The sequence below is a fragment of the Perca flavescens genome, chromosome 21 (assembly GCF_004354835.1).
Source record: "Perca flavescens isolate YP-PL-M2 chromosome 21, PFLA_1.0, whole genome shotgun sequence".
NCBI classification, from domain to species: domain Eukaryota; kingdom Metazoa; phylum Chordata; class Actinopteri; order Perciformes; family Percidae; genus Perca; species Perca flavescens.
Window position 1 is genome coordinate 10,054,206 of NC_041351.1, and position 23,318 is coordinate 10,077,523.

Below are 23,318 nucleotides of genomic sequence, written 5' to 3' on the forward strand. Positions count from 1 at the left end.
TCTTGGTGAGTAACACTGAATGTGAACATAACTTTTGTTTGTTTACAAGACAACATCTTTACCATAACACTGCAGCTCCTGAGCCATTTCTCGAATTATGAAAAAATGCTTGTGACTTGAAGATAACAGCAGACAAGCTAACATACCTCTCATAGTTAAAACACTCTGTTTTCTCCAATACAGAAAAATGTAGGAAAAACAATCTGGTTGAAATGAACAATTGTTGACATGTTGCTGACAAACACCTTTTATACAGAAAGCTACCAGAAGATTATTCTAACTAATCATTTACGAATACGTCTGTTTTAATAGTTTAGGGCTTCAAATACTAATTATTTTCTGGATTAATAGATTAATCGTTTGGTCTATTATTAAGAAAACATTGAACAATGTCCATCACATTTTCCCAGAGCACAAGGTGACTTCTTCAAATGTCTTTTTTGTTTTGTAAAAGCAACCGTCCAAAATCTTTAATTTAGGCAGCTTTACAATCATAAGACAAAGAAAATCAGATAATCCTTGCAGCAAAGCTATAATCAGCAGATATTTGGCATTCTTCAAAAAAGACTATTAATCAATTATCAAAAATGTTTGCCAACTAATTCTCGGTTGATCGACTTATCACTCTAAAATCTTTAATTATGAACCTATAAACTTTTATGGAATGTATTTACTCTCAATAGGAGTATTATAGCAACAGAACAGCACAACCTCTGGCTGGAGGCCGTAGCCTGAACAGCAGACAGTATATTATTTGCAATCATAGGGCACACACTCACAGTCAGTTACAGACAAGATAGAGCTGTACCCTAAAACCAATGGATGGTCACCTTGTCATTACCTTATAAAAGTCAATGTGGTCAGAGTAACTTTCTGTAAGTGTACAGTGTGACATACATTACAAAAGGCAATAGCAGTGGAGGAGATTTATGACAGTGTGTGTCTGTTACTTGAGATAACCCATCAAGTGAAGTAAAAATAACAAGGCTGCTGTGCACTTGTTGGTTCTTGGAGTACTCTAGACACAAAATAGGTGATACATGGAAGGCTGAGTTGAGCTAAGGAAAAAAGTGCTTTTTCTTGGATCGATAGCTGAGAAGCTTGATGGGCAGGGACCGAATATAAAAGCAATAATACATTATTCATCATCTGATTTTTATGATCTCTCACTGTGAGAAGTTAAGTTTTATTAAACAAACATCACATCATTTTGTTATCTTGTGATGCAGTTTTCCATAATTTATTTCAGTATATTTTGTAATTATAATCTTTGAAAGAAAACTACTTTGTTATTTACTTAAATTCTAAGAATTAGAGGCAAGATTGGTTAGAAATGCATTTGATAAGCAGAAGAGATATCGGAATCAGAACTACACACTAAAACCTCATTACCACCCACTTTATCAATACTAGTGAAGTATTAGTGAAACCAAAGACTTAACAGCTTTGACTACTCATTTGAGTCACAGTCATCAGAATGACTAGGCAAATTACTTACGTTTATTATTTGTCAGTCCACATAAGGTAATTGGCAGTTGAAATGTATATTTCGCAGATCCTCTCTTTATACAGGCATGCAATTCGCCAATTCCCCAAATGGGAGTCTTATCAAGTATCATCATTAATACTCAAAATGATGGGAGATTAAATCAAATGTCTAAACTGATTACATAAAAACCAACATTATTCCTCTGACTGTCAAACTTTCTAGTCCTACTTGCAACACAGTTCTGTCCCTTACGCCACATTGGATTTCAACTATTTAATTGTCAAGTTAAATTTGGCATTTAGGTTCTATAGCTGTACGATTAAAGACAAGCTTAAAAGAAGAAAAATATGCTTACACTCCAATGTACAGTGGGGGAAATAAGTATTTGACCCCTTGCTGATTTTGCAGGTTTGCCCACTTACAAAGAATGCAAAAATCTACAATTGTAATCATATGTACATTCTAACAGTGAAAGACCGAATCCCAAAGAAAATTCCAGAAAATCACATCATATGAATTTATTAAAATTGATAACCATCTGATGAGGAAAAACAAGTATTTGACCCCCTGGACAAACAGCATGTTAATATTTTGTAGAAAAGCCATTATTGGCCAGCACAGATGTCAAACGGTTTTTATAGTTGGTGACAAGGTTTGTGCACATTTCGGCAGGGATGTTGGCCCACTCCTCCCTGCAGACAGCCTCCAAATCATTCAGGTTCCGAGGTTGTCGCCTGGCAACTCCAATTTTAAGCTCCCTCCAAAGATTTTCAATCGGATTCAGGTCTGGAGACTGGCTAGGCCACTCCAGAACCTTGATGTGCTTCTTCTTCAGCCACTCTTTTGTTGCTTTGGCGGTGTGCTTAGGGTCGTTGTCGTGCTGAAACACCCATCCTCGACCCATCTTCAGCTCTCTCACTGAGGGAAGGAGATGTCGGTCCAGAATTCCACGATACATGGCCCCGTCCCATCCTCCCCTCAATACGATGGAGTTGTCCCGTCCCCTTGGCTGAAAAGCACCCCCAAAGCATGATGTTGCCACCACCATGCTTGACGGTGGGGATGGTGTTCTTTGGGTTGTACTCGGTGTTCTTTGCCCTCCAAACACGACGAGTTGAGGCCAAAAAGTTCTATTTTGGTCTCATCTGACCACATCACCTTCTTCCAGGCCTCTTCTGAGTCGTCCAGGTGGTGAATGGCGAACTTCATGCGGGCCTGTACATGTTTCTTCTTGAGCAGGGGGACCTTGCGTGCGCTGCAGGATTTCAATCCATGACGGCGTAGTGTGTTACCAACCGTTTCTTTTGTAACTGTGGTCCCAGCTGCCTTCAGTTGATTCATCAGTTCCCCCCTTGTGATTTTGGGATGATTCCTCACCGTTCGCATGATCAGGGACACCCCACGAGGCAAGATCTTGTGTGGAGGCCCAGACCGAGGAGGTTGGCGGTGGTGTGGTGCTTCTTCCATTTCCTGATAACTGCACCGACAGTTGATCTTTTCTCTCAAGTTGCTTTCCGATTCTCTTGTAGCCCATCCCAGCCTTGTGCAGATCAACAATCTTGTCCCTGATGTCCGTAGAAAGCTCTTTGGTCTTGCCCATGGTGGTGATGTTGGATGCTGATTGTTTGGGTGTTGACAGGTGTCTTTTATACAGGTAACGAGGTGAGGCAGGTGTATTTGATGTAGATAATTGGTTCGGATTGGGGCTGTGTCTTAAAGAAAGACTAACTGGCTTGTAGGAGCCAGAATACTTGCTGTTTGTCCAGGGGGTCAAATACTTGTTTTTCCTCATCAGATGGTTATCAATTTTAATAAATTCATAAGATGTGATTTTCTGGAATTTTCTTTGGGATTCTGTCTTTCACTGTTAGAATGTACATATGATTACAATTGTAGATTTTTGCATTCTTTGTAAGTGGGCAAACCTGCAAAATCAGCAAGGGGTCAAATACTTATTTCCCCCACTGTACATGTGTGAGAAATAAAAGCTTACCTTATGCAGACAGGTGTCCACCACTGAGTTACAGACCTTCTCCAGGTCATCACACACCAGGAGTCGTGAGCGGACAAATTCACACAGCTCCTCGTTGGACATGACATCCCAGATTCCATCACATGCCAGCACCACAAACTCGTCTCCTTCAGCCGCCCGCTCCAACACACACACCTCGGGCTCAGGGCTCACCAGCTGCTCCGTGGGGCCCTTACCATGCACACATTTGTAGTCGTAGTCCCCCAGGGCCCGGGACACAGCCAGGGAGCCGTTTACCCTCTGGATCATGACTGAGCCGCCAGCGTTCTGGATGCGCTCCTTTTCACGGGGGTTGCAGGGCTTGTGGTCCTGGGTAGAGAAGCCCACCTTGGTGTCTCGACTCAGCACGGCCCTCGAGTCGCCGCAGTTAATGAAGTAGAGGTGGGTCGGGCTGAGCAACACGCACACGGCTGTTGATCCACTGCGGTCCAGGCCCTGCCGCAGGTCAGAGAAGCTGCGCATGTACTCGTCAATTGTTAGGAAGCCCGAGCGGATGCCGTCCTTCACACCCTCCACAGAGGCAGATCCTGAACTGAAGTCTTCTGACAAGATGTGTTCCAGCAAGTGGCCGGAGCAGTAGTTGGCCACCCGGGAGCCTGCATGGCCATCGTAGACAGCAAAGAAGGACCAGTCGGTGAGTCCATGGGGGAGGCCCACCACAGCTGTGTGAGCGTCCTCCATCTCCACCCGCCAGCCCTGCATGGAGCTCAGGCCATAGCGCAGCCCATTGCCCTCACCGTGGGCACTATGCTTCTCCGTCTTCGGCTTGTCCAGGAATGCACCCATTGCTGCCTATAGCTGGAGATTAATCAAAGAAAGAAACAAAATTACAATTACACCATCCCCAGCAAAGACAAAGAAGATAATTTATCCCTCACCAAGTCAGCCACTTTTATGCTAATGCACTACTGTACCATAGGTATGCTGCACAGAATTAGAATTAGAGCTAGACCAATAAATCGGCCAGTATTATCCTATTGCAAATGGGTATATATATATGTCGGTCCATAAGTAACAAGACATTGCAGTACAGAACTCGTCAGATTCTGACGTCTGGAAGACTCTTGAGCTGATGAGCATAAGGAAGAGCCAGGGGCCTGACCGCATCAGCGGCCGATTGCTTAAAATCTGTGCTCTGTTCTTGAGCAGTATTTTCACATTTATTTTCCAACTTTCGCTATCACAAAGCAAAGTCCCAGGGTTATAGAAAGAATCAGTTGTGGTTCCAGTGGCAAAAGTCCCATCTCCAAAAGGTGCTGAATGACTATCGCCCCATGGCTCTGACCTCTCTGATAATTAAGGGTTTTGAACGTACTGTAAAGAGTTTACTTATGCCGATCTTTAGAAATCAGGGTCAGCTGATGGCCGATAAATGCTGCCAATTAATTTTGGCCGATATTTGGCCGATATGTGGTTGTTTTTAAACCTCTATTTGAAAGATAAAATGTAACACTAATATACACAGAATTTCTCAACAAAAACATTTATTGAACACTTCACCAATCTACACTTGTATAATGTAAAAACATACTGTATATTGTATAAATAATGTATGAAAAATATATTAAATAAACGAAACAGGTAAGAAGAAAATAAAGTGTCAAATAAACTTTTAAATGAAAAAATAAAGTTTAGTGCACTTAACAGCATTTAAACTTCTGAGAATACAAATCTGCAAGCTTCACAGAAAGTGACATGTTAATATTAATCTCAACACTATTTAACTCCTGTTGAATCACATCAGACTAGGGCTATCTAAAGTCAATTCTTGTTCACCTTGTTTGTTAGATCATTGTTCATTTGTTGAAGTGTTGTATCTGTGTTTTGGGGATCCTACTGTTACATGTCCTGTTGCACTCATTAGGATCTTATCTGAGCAGATTTCTGTCATTCAAACAACTCTGAGTTGTAATTTAAAACTAGTCCAGCCAATTTAATAAAAGTAAGGGTTTTATTCGTGCTCAAGTCCATAGATGCAGTTAATGGATACAGGCACGGAGAACTGAAGGCTCTGTTAGCAACGATTAGCTCCGTTAGCGGTAGTTAGTGGATGAGACTGTCACGGACAAGGGTAACAACCAGACTCTGATAAATGACATTTGGGGAGCTTCCACAGCGGTGTGGCCGCGGTGTTTTGTACAGTTTTATTAGTACAGTTAAACAAGGCGATCAAGGCAAGAACACCAGCAATATGCTAACGGTAGCGTCTGAGCCTGAAGTGACTGTGCGAGACACACAGCGCAAGAATTCACAAGGGGAGGGGCTGGAGGCAGCTGGTCTGAGTGCGCTGTAAAAAATGTCACCTAATCATGTTTTTAACACTAGGCTGCCCGCAGATGCGCCTGCCAATAATCGGCTTGATATACTGGGATATTGGCCGTTGCCGATTAGGTTAAAAAATGCCAAAAATCGGCCGACCTCTACTTTTCATAACCCAGGGCATGATTGATCCACTCCAATTTGCATATCTACCAAGCAAGGGGGTTGAGGATGCCACAGCATCACTGCTGGACTTTGTTACTGGACATTTAGAGGGCAAGAAGACACATGCACGCTTGTGTTTTGTTGACTTTTCATCAGCGTTCAACTGTATGCAGCCCCATATTCTTGCTCATAGACTATTTCAATTTCCTGATATTGACTTTGGTACCATATGCTGGCTAGTTGATTTCCTAACTATGAGGTCACAGAGAACCCAGGTAAATAACACTTTATCCAAGACCCTTATGTGCCTTATGTGTGACTCATATACGAGTCCTTACACCATAAGATAGATATATCTACAGCTCAACGTCTCTAAAACCAAAGAGATGTGTATTGACTTTCCGTCGCAATCCTCCCACCACTGCTTCAACTTTGATTAATGGCACAGCGTTAGACGTGGTAAGCCAATACAAGTACTTGGGCACCATTTTAGATGATAAATTGAACTTTGAGACCAATACAGACTATATATGTAAAAAAGCCAATCAGAGACTGTTTTTTTTTTAAGAAAGCTGAAGGGGTTTAATGTTAACAGATCACTTCTGACAACTTTTTACTCATCTTTTGTCGAGTCAATCTTAACCTTTGCCATGGTCTGCTGGTTTGGAAATTTGAGTGTAACCAACAAGAACAGACTAAATTGTAAACCTATCTCGGAAAATAATTGGCACTGTCCTCAACGGCATTAGGTCTGTGTATGAGGCCAGAGCCACACAGAGGGCAATGGCCATTTTGGTTAACACCACTCACCCACTACACTCTGAGTTTTGCCTCCTACCATCAGGAAGGTGGTATACCTTCCGAAAACATGCCCGGCCTAACAGATTCCAGAGATCATTTGTACCATCAGCTGTTGGGTTTCTCAATAAACTATAGGTCATCTGCCATCCCTGCCCATTTCACAGCACATATTTGTCATCTTTTTTTAAGTGTAGTGTACATGTGTACTTATGTTTTTATCTATTTACTATTTTAGGTTTTATGTGCTTTTTTTGTGCTAATGTTTATGTGTTGGCTACATGTTGTGAACCAAATTGCCCCTTGGGGACATTAAAGACATTTCAACTTCAACTTCAGAAACGCTGAACTAGGTTTGATATCATTTCAGAAATAGTGTCACCAATCGCCATTTGTCCAACACAATTCTAAAATGTCGCTCTTAGTATGTATCCCAATGCTTTAAAAATCTAATCTAAGGAATCCTATCAAGACTGTTTATGTGTAGCCAGGTAAGCACAGTTTGTAGAGCAGGCGCACATATATAGAGGTTTACTCCTCGACGCAGCAGCCGCGGGTTCGACTCCGACCTGCGGTCCGTTGCTGCATGTCATTCCCCCTCTCATGTCTTCATATGTCATGTGGAAATAAAGGCCTAAAAGTGGCCAAATAAATATTTTTGGGGCTTTTTTTCTGTCTCTATTTGATAGGACAGCTAGGTGAGAAAGGAGAGAGAGAGGGGGGGAAGACATGCAGGAAATTGTCACAGGTCGGATTTGAACCCTGGACCTCTGCGTTGAGGCATAAACCTCTCAGTATATGTGCGCCTGCTCCACCCACTGACCCAACCCGGCCACAATTAATTATACATTTTGAAACTCCCAATCATCGATATTGTTCAGCCTCAAAAATTCAGTATAAGTCAGGCTATAATTATTAGAATATGTAATACCAATTCTAGTAGTTAATGTTGTTAGTTATTGTGATTGTAAAAATAAGTCAGACAAGGAAGGAAAGAAGCATTATCACAATTCTGTAGTTAACTTGATTTGTATTCATGATTTACATAAATTTAACAAAATGATTTAGAATTTTTCACATACCTTTTTACAAGCTTTCGTTTCCCATTATAAATCAGCGCAAAGATTGTTTTTCAATTCAAAGTTTAAAACATAATGTGAGTGAAGTAAAACTGACTCCTCTTGTCAAATCACATAATATTTTATAGTCGGTACAATAAAACCATCTTTTGGGTGTCAGTAGTTCAGTAGGCTGCTTCATACTGTAATTACAGCATGCTTTTAATGACTCAATGGATGGTGAGAGCCAGAGAGCCTGACAACAAGACAAAGATAGCAGAGGAGGAACTGCAGCGTTGAGGATTACACTGCAACATTAAGCTTCTTTGAGCATGCATAGCCTCTTTTAATCTGAACAAAAGGTAACTAATACTATTAGCTAACTTGTTGGCAGAATATAGAGTGTGACATTACTGAATCAGCAGGGTGTGAAACTCTCACCTGCAAAGATCTGAATGGGAATGAAATCTGTCTTTTTGGGTCAGTTTTTGATCTTTGCCTTTAACTAAACTTTGTCCATTCTGACCACCATACACTCTCTTTGACAATGAACTAATCCCAAGCAAAGGCTGAATATGGATGCCGAGGCAGTCAGTCAGCCAGCCAGCCAGCATATTTGGTCTGGTAGTGAGTTTCTGAGTGTGAATGTGTGTTAAAACATTTCATGGATCTGTGTTGGTTCAGGTACTGGTGAGACAAAAAGCAACCCAGGCAGTTCAGTTTTAGTAACAGATCCATGAGTTTGAAGGCTCATCAGGCACCAAAATGCTCAGATTTTACTGCTCTGGAAAGTAATCATGGCGGCAATTGTTTTGTTTCGGGGTATTTTTAACTATAGAAATATATGGCAAGTCAAATGAAGTAATGTGCACTTGCATGTATTTGATTGACCAATGCAGTGCTTTGCATTTTGGACACGCAAAAGTTGAGTCAGACCCTGTGCTGTTTTGTTACAAAGTGGTCAGTTAAAACATCTCGTAGTAGACAGTTTTGGCGTTTGTAAAAAATAACAGACATGTCTGTCTCATGGTCTAATAATTCAAGCTGCTCTGTGTTCATTTAGGGAGAAACCTTTCCAGAATTTTGAAGGTACAAAGGATTTGGTTGCTAATGCCTGGCTCACACTACAGGAGTTTTAAGCCGATTTATCCCTCCCGAGAATCCGAGAAAAAATCTTGTCCAGGACCTTGATCGGTTCCGATGTTCGGCGCAGTTTATCTGGTAATGTGAGGCGTTCACAGATCGAATCTTGCACCTCCAGTCAGTACTTCCACAATAGCCAATAAGAGACAGATCTGCAAGGAGACGAAAGTGACGGAAACTTTTGAAAATGTCTGCAAAAGCAGCTGTAGTACGGGTCTGGTGGACAACCGAGTTGGAAGAAAGGATGGTGGAGATGTGGCAACAGCACGAGTGCCTGTTTAATGTCTCATCAAAAGAGTATCATAATCGGAATGATAGAGAGAAGAGCTGGGGAGAGATCGCTTCAGATTTGGAACTACCGGGTGAGTGTACAAAGTTGCTAGCGCACTAGCTAGCAAATGTAAACATTAGATCTAGATCAATGATCATCTACTACATTCAGGTCTAACAAAAGATGCCGTGACACAGTATCCATTTTGTTTACATGCGCTTCCCCGTGAGATTGCGTCACGTGAGGTGCTAAATCTGGCAAGATAATCTTAAGAATATCTTGAAGTGTGTGATGCACCACTATTTTCAAATCTTGTAGTGTGAACATTTTTAAGATTTGAAGGAAGAAAATCTGCAAAGATTCTCCTCAAGTGTGTGCTGCAACCAGATTTCAAAATCAGTTAGGATTTTAAAACTCCTGTAATGTGAGCCAGGCTTTAGTGAAAGAAAAATTTAATCAATCGCTTCCGAGCACTGAAGAATGCAACTTGAAAATAACATGGGATAACACTTCAAAATGAGGCAGAGGGTTTTGCAAAACCTCTAACGTGGAAATGTTTTTAAAATGTATATAATAAGTAACAATTGTCAGTATCAGCCCTTAAAGGCCTGACTGGAGCTTTAGCATTCAGAAGGAAATTTTAAATGAGAACACAGAATATTTTACCTGATTCTTCTCTAAGAATAACAAGTGTACCTGAAGATAGTAGCAGCAGTTAATGCTCAACCGCCTTCCACCATTGGCATTTTTGACCTGCACTATATTTTCCCATCATACCAATCAATTCTGACCTAAATGTCAGCAACTGCTGCAGTGTAAAGCTACTTACAGTATGTATTGCCTGGCTTGTTTAGCGCTCATGAGATCTTGAAATCAATAAAAATCAAAAGGCGCCTTGAGCACATCTTTTTTTTCCCCCCTCCAACATATTGATTTCTCACTCTGCATTACCTCCCACATGAGCGCACACACTGCATGACAGGCATGTGCCCAAAAAAGGTTGATACATGCAAGGAGTGAGTGACAGCTGGTTTCAGAGGAACGTGTATGTATGCGTGTGTTTGTGTCTGCTCTGCGCATGTCTGCAGTGTCATAGTCTATGTGCGAGAAAAAGACGCTCTATAAATACGCCAGGCCGGTTTAGATTTCATGTACAGGGTGGGGCAATGGGCCATGCCATTCAGATTTCTATTGCTTTGCTGCTACATGATTGTATGAACAGGATTCCCTCTATCAAGCTCTCACCACCAGCTACTGCCACTCAGAAGTAGCCTATATGTTCATGTATGGTAATAAAGTGTTTTCACACGTGTGTGAAAAAAAAGAAATCTGTTATGTTCACCAGCAGTGATTCTCTCTAAAAATAAAACAAACACACCGCCATTGCCTAGCAACCACCCACCCTGCAGGGCAAACATCCAGGCTAAGCTTCATTCAGCGACATCCCCCTCTCTATGTCTTTCTCTCATTCGCTCTAAAAGACACACACACACGCAGCCGCCCGGTAGAGAGAGAAAAGGGGACTTGCATCATCCATCCATTAAAGCAGTCGCCGCAGCAAGACCCTGTAAGGAGTCAGACTGCAAGAACACATGCGGATACTATAAGATTTCTTGGGCTGACAATGGTACAATAGACTGCTGGCAAAAACACACTCGCAGGCACGCACAGAAAACCCTAGAAAATATCTCCAGAGGCATCAGACTGAAACCAGGAACTCTCAACCACTTCACCCCCGCAAAACTGCCGTCACCCGTGCTGTAACCACAGGTCGAAACCAACACCCCCTTTTGCTAAGACGCGCGTCTGCCAAAAACCACTGGCTACGAAGAGAGGGAAGTAGAAGGTTGGGGATTACATAATGCTGCAGAGAGCCTGAGTGCTGCTGCAAGAGCAGGCACACTCACACAAAACAGTCAATGCTATCCTGGAAGCAAGGTTAACATACAGGTTCCAGCAATATCCATGTGTACACATCAATAAATATGTTGCTATCCACTGAGACTCACCCTGTAGGTTCATGCCCAACTCTCCAGACAATGTAGTAATTGGGGATACAACAGATTGGTAAGTTAATTATATGATTTTGCGCCTGCATTAATTAATGCAGCCGACAGAGGGTTGAAGCAGGACTAACTGCAGTCTAGCCAGCCAGCTAACTTCTTCTTGTATAATACAGTAATACACTGTGGTAAATAGGGCTGGGCAATATATCGATATTATATCGATATCGTGATATGAGACTAGATATCATCTTAGATTTTGGATATCGTAATATGGCATAAATATTGTCTTTTCCTGGTTTTAAAGGCTGCATTACAGTAAAGTTATGTCATTTTCTTACCAGACTGTTGTAACTGTTCTATTATTTGCCTTTACCCACTTAGTCATTATATCCATATTACTGATGATTATTTAAATAAATAAATATTTTGTGAAAGCACCAATAGTCAACACTACAATATTGTTGCAGTATCGATATCGAGGTATTTGGTCAAAAATATCGTGTTATTTGATTTTCTCCATATCGCCCAGCCCTAGTGGTAAACAAACTGTAGTTTCAATATCGTACTTGCTTAACTTATGCAAACTGTTTGCAGGGTAACGCAGCCTCAGTGTCGACTTACAATAGACAAATCAAAGTTGTAAGCGGAAGTAGACAATCCACCATTACATTATTGCAGTGGCACTTCTGTTGTATACCTGTGTTCAACACTGTAATGTATGTAAAAATAACAAAGGACCGATCATGCACCACCAAAGGCCAAACAAAGTAATTACACAGGGTCAACAGCCACCCCACAGCCCTCTCCCTAGCTTGGTAGTACATACGTTTTCAGCCGAAATTCCACTTTTACATTATTGCGCGTTTCCAATTTTGATTAAATTATGCATTTCTTCTAATTACGAGGCAAGGATTAATTTTGAGTTTGATGATTTAATGATTGTTGGCTACTCCACACAGCACTTTCACATCCAGACTGTGTAGGACAAAAGCAGTAGGTCATTTTTCCCAAAAACCTGTGTTGACTTTAACCAATATCAGATTATTCCCAAAGGCTTGACTGAACCTGCATCTCCTCTCAAAATTCGTTTTCGTAGCATTTTTCTACAACATCCCGTGATTATCAACACATCCACCTGAAAAATATGACACGTTCATGTAATTCCCCGTACTTATGGAGGTGAGGAGGACCACATGAATGCACCTTTAAACTAACTGACCCAGAATGGATTGTAGGATAGTGAGCGAGGACTGCAGAGGATACACCAGGTCCTATTTCACAGCCGCATTTGGAGAAGCCTCCGAAATGGGACGGCCTCGTCGAACGGTTATGACGTATTCAGTCTTGAAATATGGACTTTGGAGCAGGCAACACTGAATTGGAACACAGCTCATGTTGTGCAATTCCTCCTGGTCCCCTGTGTAACGCCTTCTGCAGCCACACCTACCTATTGTGTCTACTGACACCTGAAATTCATTAAATATTTAATCTTTAGTCTTTTCATCTTAACTGCTGAAACCAACTTAACCTAGACTAATAGTGTCTCCTTTTTACGTTTCTTTTATTATACACAGAACAAAAAGGTGCAAAGATCCAACATGCAGCACTTTGGCAAACTTTATTGACCCTCCATTTCTTCATCTCCCCTTTGTGCACTAATCTGCTGCAGAGTGCTTCCAATGTCCAACTAACAACTCCTGGATCATACCAGTCAATGGAAATCCCTCCTTACCACTTGACCCGGTGCATTTTTTGACTGTCAATAAGATTTATACTCTATGAGTGTGAGATGACAGAAAATGCCATAAAACAAAGTTTGTGGACAAAAAGTGACACTGGACAGGTGTAATGGCGTTTCTGAAACTAGGGTGACATTGCTAAATCTCTGCAAACCTTAGTGACAAAATCATCAAAGTGCACAACGTGGAGACCAACAACCAATAGGGCTGGGACACTAGGCTTTTGTCCCGATTTGATTCTTTCACGATACATGAAACATGTTACACTGTGATACTTCAGTTTACGTCGTATTTACCAAAACTGCAGTTCATCAGGTAATCAGCGTCTTTCTCCGCCCACTATATCATAAATTGCGCACACACATCTTTCTAACACGGATCAGCCACCAAGTCAGTCAAAACAGCAAAAACAAAGACTTAGCGATAAGCTTGTTTAAGAGGTAACAGCTTGATGTGTGTTATTTCGGCATTACTGGTGGGGAAATGTATGTATTGACTAGTGCGCTGTAGCAAAGCGTTAAATTCTTGTGCTATGATACGGCTGTGTGCAGAATGCGATATTCCCACTGCTGATGCTATGACTGTTTGAAATGATCCTGATGCCAATATTTGTAATGTAGCGAGGAGTTTAACAACTGCTGGAATGGAATGTAGACGCTGAGTCGGAGATTCAATGTTATCTTTGATTTCTTCCAGTAACTGTAATATTGCATGGCTGCTTAATCTGTAACGCTTAATGATTTTGTGTTCACTCAAGTGAGAAAGTGTGATCCTTGTGGCAAAAATACTTTCAGCTCGTCTCCTTGGCCTATCTTCGTCTTGCTCGGATTACTGCTGCCATTTCACCAGGAGGCATATGCGAGGAAACCCACTTTCGGCTTTTAAGAGGTGGAGATGTGTTACCGCAAAATAGAGGCGCTCTTTCACAGGCGGTTTTTGTACATACCGCGGAATACATGAAATAGGCGCACTTTACGCTTCTCCTCCCATCTCTTCATGGTAAACTCCTACTTTCCCCTTGACCCTCCCGTGAATGCATATGCATGACACGGAAAAGCGCAATTTGCCATTCTCAGTCGCCGCGACAGGCAGCCTGCGCTTTTACCTCAGTGCGGCCCGTTTGTACGTACCTCGCCATGCTTTTACGTGCACGTTGCGAAACAAATATGCCTGAAGTGGGCGCAAAAGTGTTAGTACACCTGGCCCTCAGTGTCTAAGAGTGACATGGTACTACATGAAGGGAGAAACAATTAGGGCTGCAACTATATTTTCATTATCAATATTATTGTTTTGATTAAATATTATTCATGTAGTCTATGAGCTAATAATGACAAAATGTTGTGTTTACTATCGAGGGGCTGGTGAATTTGAACATTTTTCTATCAGTGACTGGTAGATGTTAATTTCCCACCCTGTGTAACAAAGATTCTGTGTTGTCTGAATCTGGACACTCCATAAAGACGAAACACAGCCCAGCTACAGCCATGGCAGCAGTTTCCTAAAATCTTTTGTAAACTAAGACCACCGACAATAACAAGTGACTTACAAACTAAAACAAAGATTACCTAGGAACTAGGATACTATCAAGAAACCCAGGCAAGCTGTTAATCAAAAAGTGTAACTAACATAATAATAACAACAGGTATCAATAAATATCTGCCATGCATATGAAGTTACTGATGGTAACTATTTATTAGGTCTGCACCTAGCAATTATTTTCATTATTGACTGAGATTCTCGATCAATGTTTACCAAATATACCTGTATCCCCAATGCAAACAAGTTTATAATCCAACAATATTTCATCAATGAGATCTGTGCGGAAAAAATAAATCTGCATCGCTAAATGGTACAATATTATATACGGCTCACAATACCAATATCACGAAACAGCTAGGCTATTACTGCAAAAAATTGATAATCAATATATTGCTAGACAATCCTATAATGATACATCACAATATTGGTCTTACTATGAACAAAAATGCCCTTGAAAAGGTTAAGTGCAGGTTTTCTCTCTTTATTTTTTACTGCAAATCCAAACGGTTAGGAAACAGCACAATTCTGCAGCACAACTTGTTCAATCTGTAAATTTATATTACAGAACTTTGGAGTTAAACGTGGCTGGGGCATCTGTTAATTTTCCTCAAACTGCTGTCCGCCTAACCTGACTCCGCTAGATGGATTGCTTCGCATTTGCTCGGCATATCCATCTGGGAACTTTCCGTTGGAGAACTTTTGGGAAAGGGCGAAAATACTGGTTAGCTGATTGGATAAACTGTCTATCACCTATTTTGGTGATAGACGGGCCAAATCAACCAATCACATCCACGAAGCGTATGAAAATACAACCACAAGCCCCTGCTGCTGCAGGCAAAGCATAGCTCGTTAGCTCAGCATGCAAGCAACATGTCGGTAAAGGATATTTGCCGTTTGTGTAACGAGAATTTACGAATAAAAGGCACCCTTTCAGGTTCCCGGTCCATATTCCAAAAGAAGGATCCAAGAGAAAAAAGCATTAGCAAACAGCTAACAGAATTAGGGCTACCGCTGGCTGAAAATACTGGTTAGCTGATTGGATAAACCATCTGTCTATCACCACCTAAACCCGCCTCAAAACCAACGCTGATTGGCCCGGTCGTTTGGCGAACGGCTCCAAATTTTCTCTACCTCAAGATGCCTGACTGATCTGCGAGTGGAAAACTGGAGCTCGCGAGATTAGGACGGTCTCACAAGGCTACTGTCTGCCATCCCGTTAAAAAACTCTTCCTCTTCGGCTAGTTAACTTATGTTCAAGTTACTAAGGAGGAGCCATGAACTGCCGACGCTAGGAGCAGGGAAATCTTTTTAGAGTGACTTATTAATTAAAATATCGATATTTGGCGCCAGCCAGGACATTGATATATTGCCGTATCGATATTTTGTCCCACTCCTACACAGTGCGAATTTTCTAAACAGTGCAAATTCTTCCCCATTGTGTAGGACCAACGCATGGTCTTATAGTGTTTTACATTTTTTTAAAGCACCTTGTGACATCTAAAGTTCCATCAGTGTACAGCCAATGCCTCTAAGACCTGTCAAACTCTTAAAATAAGCTTGTTGACGGTCTCAATCTCCCACTGACACTGTGTTTCATCTGCTCCTCAGTCTTTACACAGTGACTGCTGACTCAGATAAGATTAACAGCAATTGAACTCCTCCTCCTCTGGCTGGCAGGGCACACACCCAACACCAAGTGATGTCATATACTGGTCACCTGGTCACCTTATCACAATCTGATATACTGGTGAAGGTGAGTAGGGTGGCTGCTAGGCTGCATTTCAACTTTGCACAATACAAAATTGATGATGAAATGTGAATTTATCATAAGCTTTAGCTTAGATGACAAATCTCTGTAATATAGTAGGGCAATTTAGAATGGCTTAATCATCTAAGATCATATAAAATTCTTAAACTCTAAAAAGGTAATAAAAAGAGATAGCAAAGTTGGTCTGCTGGCACACACACCTCTTCACATGGGAATACAAGAGCTTTACTTTCAACATAAAATCTTAGCAAACATTTTCTTTGCCATGGAAGGAGATATGCATCAGACGTTGGAGGAGTACTCTTTGCATTGCTGGTGAAGTGCTGCCCATTAATAAGGAAAGTCACAGTAGAGCTTGCCACGATCTCGAGTATAAATAAAAGATTGAATTAATAAATTAATGAATTTTGAAAGCATAAGGGAAATCCTGTTTAGAATTAGGACTGGTAATAAACCCTGGTTCCAACTTCCAGAAATTCCTATTGCAATATTAGAAAAATAAAAATAAATACTAGTGACAAACCTATCAATCATCTCTAGTATTTATTTTTTACAGATCTGAGTTGATGCAAAGGGTGACTTACTTATCGGATCATATAGGCAAAATTTTTTGTAAAATACCTATATGAAGAACAGTATGCACGGTTCAAGAAGTTAGTAGCAGGAGTAAGCATCTTGCCACTGATTGCTCTCAAAACAAGGAATAAACAGAAATCCAAATTCAATGGCCACTTTTATCAATACATAATTATCATAAATCAGTCTTCGAGTTATGGTAGATCAAATGTCCTCATATAGGCCTGTACTGCAGTAATCTAAAGCAAAGTTAGGAGTTACCACCCAAGCCCATGTTTATTATCAGGGCAAACTGTGCCTATGGACCTGCCCCTCCCTACAATATATGCAATATACATAAAAGATTACAAAGACATAAACATATGCTGTATAGCGGTTGACTTTACTGTACCATCAGTTGATTGATGGTGGAGCAAAGATAATCGCTTTATTATTATTATGTTTACGTCAACTGAGGCATTTATCACAAACTTGGAACTGTGCAACTGCCACCGTGCTTGACCAGTTAAAAAGCAAAACAAAAGAACATGGTTTAAACTAAAAACTTAAAACGGCTGTAGCTATTTATTTATTTATTTAGTTTGCATTTCAATCTCTTGTTAATGTAGTTAATTTCACTGTTATTTTTTACAGTTTTTCAGCTCCACTGAGCATTATCAAAAAAGCAGTAATACTATATATTGTTACATACCTAAGTATACAAGTTAATAGTATACATTTTAGGTAAATAATGAGCAGCAGAGAATAGGTGAAGTGTTGGGAGGGGCATTGCTGTTGCCGCAGTGAAACATGACTGGTTATAAACACCTTACCAGCTTGTAACTAACAACATTAAGTGTTATCTTCTCAGATTACATTTCATGTGTACTGGCTGGTTTAACAGGCTTCAACAAAGATACTAGACGTGGCAACGAGGGCTTGCGGTTATAATTACCTTCTAAGGTCACTGCATACATAACAGAACATACACTATCCAACTGTCATTGCATGCATTTTTGTTTGACACACATTTGCGGTTAACGCTGGACATTGATATCTCAACTTAAGCTACTTATTGAAATAAATAGGACCAAGGCAGTTTGTTGTTGTGTGCTTTTTTAAATATAATGTTATATTGTTAGAAATACTATTAAGCTGCCAAGCTAACATCACATAGCTAGCCATTGACACCTATATGTCAAAGTCTGCTAAGCTGTCATTAGCTAGTTATAGCTAGTGTAACGTTAGCCTATACCAGCGTTTCCCAAATGGGTGCACACGTAACCCTAGGGGTACTATGGAGAACTATGGAGGGGGTATGTGAGATTTCTTTTTTTTTAAACGTTAATTTAAAAATGTCATGCACAATTCCTAAAACAATTATACTGTAAAATAAATTTATTTAGAGATGGATTCGAAACATTTGTGTTTTTAAATTACAAAGTTATTGTTTAGTAAATCAGACAGATGGTGCAACGCAGTAATGTACATCTTAATATGGCCTTGTTTTCTACCACTGGGGGTACCGGACTGAAAAAATATTTCAAAAGGGGGTACATTTTTGAAAAATGTTTGAGAACCACTGGCATATACCAGGATAGATTAGCTCGCTTGGGACCAGACTAAGAACTGGAGGCCAACATGTTGTTTGACTGTAAGATTAGTGTTACTTTAAAATTTGCTTCATTCAGAATTGGCTTGCTAACGTTTCTAAGTTACTTTGAAACAGCAGATGATGGGTCACGTTATATATATATATATATATATATATATATATATATATATATATATATATATATGTTTCAACACTATAGCTATTGCACAACACCTTTTACTGGACAGGTGTAATGTGTTTTCGAAACTAGGTTAAATCTCTGCAGACTTTAGTGATAAAATCATCAAAATGCAGGACATAGAGACCAACAAACAAAGTGAAAGTCTCAGCGTGTGACATGGTAACGTTAACACATGAAGGGAGAGACAATTAGGGCTACAACTAATGATCATTTTCATTATCAATATTCTTGTTTTGATAAATAGATTATTTATTTAGTCTATGACATAGTGTAAAAGGCCCATCACAAGGTCTGAGAGTCCAAGTTGACATATGGTGTTTTGCCTGTCCAAAACTTCATTTTAATTAACATAAAACACAGAAAAAAGCAGCAAAACTTAATATTTGAGAAGCTAAGATCAGAAAATGTCGGTTCGTTTCCTTCAGATGAAGGGTCAGGGTTTATTTTGACAATGGTCTGTTTTAACACTAACGTTATTGTACAACAAAATTTATTTAGCATGAACCAACTGGCTCTTTTTGGAAATGCGTTTCTGTGTTAAATACCAATCCACTGACCACATGCTGAACTCCATTAACACTGCTCCCTCTACGGAAAGGCCTAGCTTGCTGGTGTGTTAATATGAGCTAACGTTAGCTGGCTTGCTAATGTTAACAGTTAGCTAGCTTGGTGCCAACGCAATTCCCCAGCTTTTCAAACTCAAGCTAATGACGTTAGCGCACATATTAGCATGCTACTTACGTTTTCCTGCTGTTGCGAATGTAGATCCAATCTTGATTATCTGCTGGATTCTGCTTTTGTGTGAAGATATGTCGGTAACCTAGCTATCTACGGAGCTAACGTTAGCTAGCTAGCTATGTTATGTTTCCTTATTTGACAAAAATAATCGAGATTGGCCTCAGATGAGCGGCGATAATTCCTTTCTCGGTGGTTCCCTGCTTGGACAGCGTTGGATTTTACGCATGTTTGACGCCAGTTCTGTCTCTCCCATAAAATGAAGACTATTCCGATCGTTCCAAAACAAATATGGACACTGAGAATTTGTTATATCATACAACACTCACAAATCTTGCACTTTCTTGAATTGAAAGGCCAGAGCTATCCTTCGACTTTGGGTGCTGAACAAGAGGAGGTGTTATTTTTGGCATCTGCTCGGTGATTGGTTACAACGTCAAGACGAAACGTCGGTTAATTGGCTGCTGCTTCTGTCAATTAGCTCTGCCCCTGTCCAAAAATACATTCTCATTGGTCTATTACTGAAGTTCTATGATGCACAGGATCTGTAGAATTCACAAGTAACTTTTTTGACATTCTCATATGTATTTAGTTAATGAGATGAAAAAACATGTTTATTTTTTGTACAGTTCATTTTATTATTAGGAAAATTCCACATTCACAAAAAGAAATGGGCGGACTCCAAACCAAACTTTGGACATTTGTATCAAAAACTGCATCAATATGGCAACACAAGAAGGCAATTAGGACTAATTCTGTTGTAGTGTAATGTTAATACATTTCTCATGGACCGATGATACATTGATTTGAATTTGTATCATGTCTTTCATTATTTTATATATATATATATATATATATATATATATATATATATATATATATATATATATATATATTAGGGCTTTCAAAATTAACGCGTTTATTTTTGTGTTAATTTTTTAATATTTAACTCGTTAAAAAAAATTAACGAAATTAACGCAGCTGTGTTTGTTTAATTCATGCGGCGGCTGAGAAACGTGTCGCCTACATAACAGCAGGCGGCGCTACTCTGTATTGTTGCCCAAGTAATGAAAACCGGCAGCTGATTGGACGAACGCGTCACATGGGTTTGTTTTCTCCGGATATTGAGAGCCAAACTGTCATGGCGGCCGTTCAGAATACGATCTCATATTGTACTAAAATAGTTCACTGAAACATGTTTCTGAAAACATTTTAAGAGAGAAATAGGCCGTGCAGTTACTGAATCTGTCTTCATTTCAGCTCAACAAAGGTCAGTTTAAAAGATTTTCGTCAGATTTTGAGAGACTAGTCACCTCATTCCGCTCGCCATTTCCGGGTGAGTCCCGACTGCCCTGCCGCCGACTGAACTCTCGGCTCGTTGGAGATGAACTGCGCCTCGCCTGTAAAGTAGACGAGAGCAGGCGACAGCAGCCGGGGACGGTGACAAAAATCTGCTCTCAAGTCAGACAGTTTCTAGCCGTTTCAGCAGCCTTCAGCAGGACTAAATAAGCCAAATTGTTGCTGCTGTTGTTGTGAAAGATATTAAACATTCTGAACTTAGCAGAACCTTTCCTTGTTTTGTTTTTTTCTTCATATTTGCAAAGTTAAGTGATTTAGCATTTAAATATCCATTATTATAAGCTTCAGTCTCAATTTAAAAAAGCGATTAATCGCGATTAATTACAGCAAATTGTGCAATTAATTTGTTAATTTTTTTTAATCGATTGACAGCCCTAATATATATATATATATATATATATATATATATATATATATATATATATATATGTGTGTGTTATTTTGTCATTCTTTGCATATGCACCTCTGGTATGGACAGTTCTTTTTGTGTAGAAGCATTTGCACAATAAAAAAGTAACACGTTTTTAAAACATCTCAGTATGATTCAAGCAACTGACCGCATGCTATTTTTCCATTGAGTTCTTTGAGATTAACAGCAATCCTTTGTCCCAGTTTTGACCCAAGTACTGTACTTAACAACAATTTTTATGTACTTGTACGCTACTTGAGTATTTCCATTTTCTGCTTCTTCCTACTACTACTACAATTCATAGGCAAATATTGCACTTTTTATTCCATTACATTTATTGGATAACTTTAGTTACTTTACAGATTCAGATTAATAATATAGAATATAATCAACAAAAACATTATTATGTATTATTATAGTAAAAGATAAGACTGGGCTTTAGCTCTACCCTTATGAGCTGCAACATTAAAGTAATGTACACATTAGTGCTTCAACAATTATAATCCAATAAAATGATATACATTATTCTGAAATAGGCTGTTCTGCATAACGAGGAAGTACATTTTGATTGCTTATAGTTTTATGCTTTTACTTCAGTAAAATTTGAATGCAGGACTTAATCCAGGACTTAATACAGGATTGTATTTCTGCATTTTGTACCTTTGCACCTTGCTCTGAAATACCTGAAACAGTCAAAGCCAAAATCATATGGTGTTCTCTCATAGTCTTGATTCTGTATGAAAATGTCTTTTTTATTGTATAATGTTTTTTTTCACTGCTTAGCTGGTTTTCAACATGCAGCTACACCTTGTCTGGGACAAATTGCAACACTTGAACATTGACTCTGTTGCGTTATTGTGTGACACATCGTCAGTACAGAATCTAGTTAGATGGTACAGTTAAAGCCACAGTGGAAAGAATAGAGCTAGGAGGCAACTCAAGCTCAATCGATTCACAACACACATCTGCAATAAATGCAAACTGACACTGTACCCAAGGCTGGATGACCAACGGGCACAATGAGGAACTTCCCTCTGGAGGAAGTGTGAACAAGTAGTATTTCAGCATAGAAAAACTACATGAACAGAGACTGGGAGGAAAGGGGGGATACTAGAAGGCCAAAAGCTAATTTTTTCCCCAAGGCCACCTAGCAGGTTAATCTAGCCACCTGTAACTGACTAAAGAAACTTCAGTTTAAAAAAAAGTCCTTCATAAATGCAATACACTTTTTCCCTTCTTTGGCATCATACAGCAGAATATCTGTTTGGAAGGAGAAATTGCAAAACATTTGGAAGTTTTTCATAAAAATTAAAGATGTCTAACCAAAAAATGGGTCAAGGATCTACAGTATGTTTGGTGGTTCCCCACATGACATGATTAGACATGAATCTCAACACTTTGTTCCTTATTTTTAATTTATCATTGCAGCTGTTTTTTTGTTTGGAACATTTTGATTTTGTAGATGTTTTAGTTTAATGCATGGCTTTATTAGTGAGTCAAGAGTAGAGAGATGACACAAAACGGCCTCAGTATGATTTAAACAAGCTTGTCAGATCCTGTAACAGCTTCATAAAGCTCTTATCCAAATATTAGAATAGAGTTAGAAAGTGGTTCTGGAAATCAAACTCCCATTCATTTTCTCCAGACAATGTTACATGACTCACAGTGTGCGTGATCACATAAGGCTTGTATCATGTGGACACAGTTTTGTTGTCATTACTTAGAATTCCTCATGGGGGCGACAGAAATTACGCACTACAGCTTTAATTATTAGTAAAAAAAACAAAAAACATGAGCAACTAGAACATATTGTTATTTGATGAAAAGTTAAAGGTACAAACTTGTGTACATTAAAGGGTAATGTGAAAAGTTAACTACAACTCCCAATGGGCATTTCTTCAAGAAACATTCAATTGCAGAGCTCAAAAAGTTGTTACGTCGTGAGCTAAAGATCAAGGTGTAGAGAAAACTGAGAAACAGAGTTGAAATAATTACAGTAAAAGCGGTCGCCATAACATAACCTTTAGAATTCTTACAGCATATGGGAGACTCCCATGTTTCTCCACTGAAAAACCTTGAGAACATCAATAATAAGAAAAATCTGAAATGGGTATTCAAAATGGGAAACAATACTCCTTGAGTTAAATTTCAACTTCTCCTTCCAGCTCTCTTTTTGAATTCTTCACACGACATCAGC

General features: G+C 39.6%; 1 protein-coding gene across 3 annotated transcripts in view; it reads right to left on the reverse strand.

Moving 5' to 3' along the window:
* ppm1bb (protein phosphatase, Mg2+/Mn2+ dependent, 1Bb) overlaps positions 1–19,758 on the reverse strand; it is a 31,096-nt gene extending 11,338 nt beyond the window's left edge. For 2 of the 3 annotated variants that reach the window (XM_028567370.1, XM_028567368.1), the window contains exons 1-2: positions 19,360–19,758; positions 3,483–4,319 (exon numbers count right to left, since the gene is read on the reverse strand). In XM_028567370.1, the coding sequence (XP_028423171.1) occupies positions 3,483–4,307 (825 nt within the window). In that variant the 5' untranslated portion in view covers positions 4,308–4,319; positions 19,360–19,758. The remainder of the gene's footprint in view (positions 1–3,482; positions 4,320–19,359) is intronic. The other variant, XM_028567369.1, reaches the window with a different exon arrangement.
* Between the last annotated feature and the right edge of the window lie 3,560 nt (positions 19,759–23,318).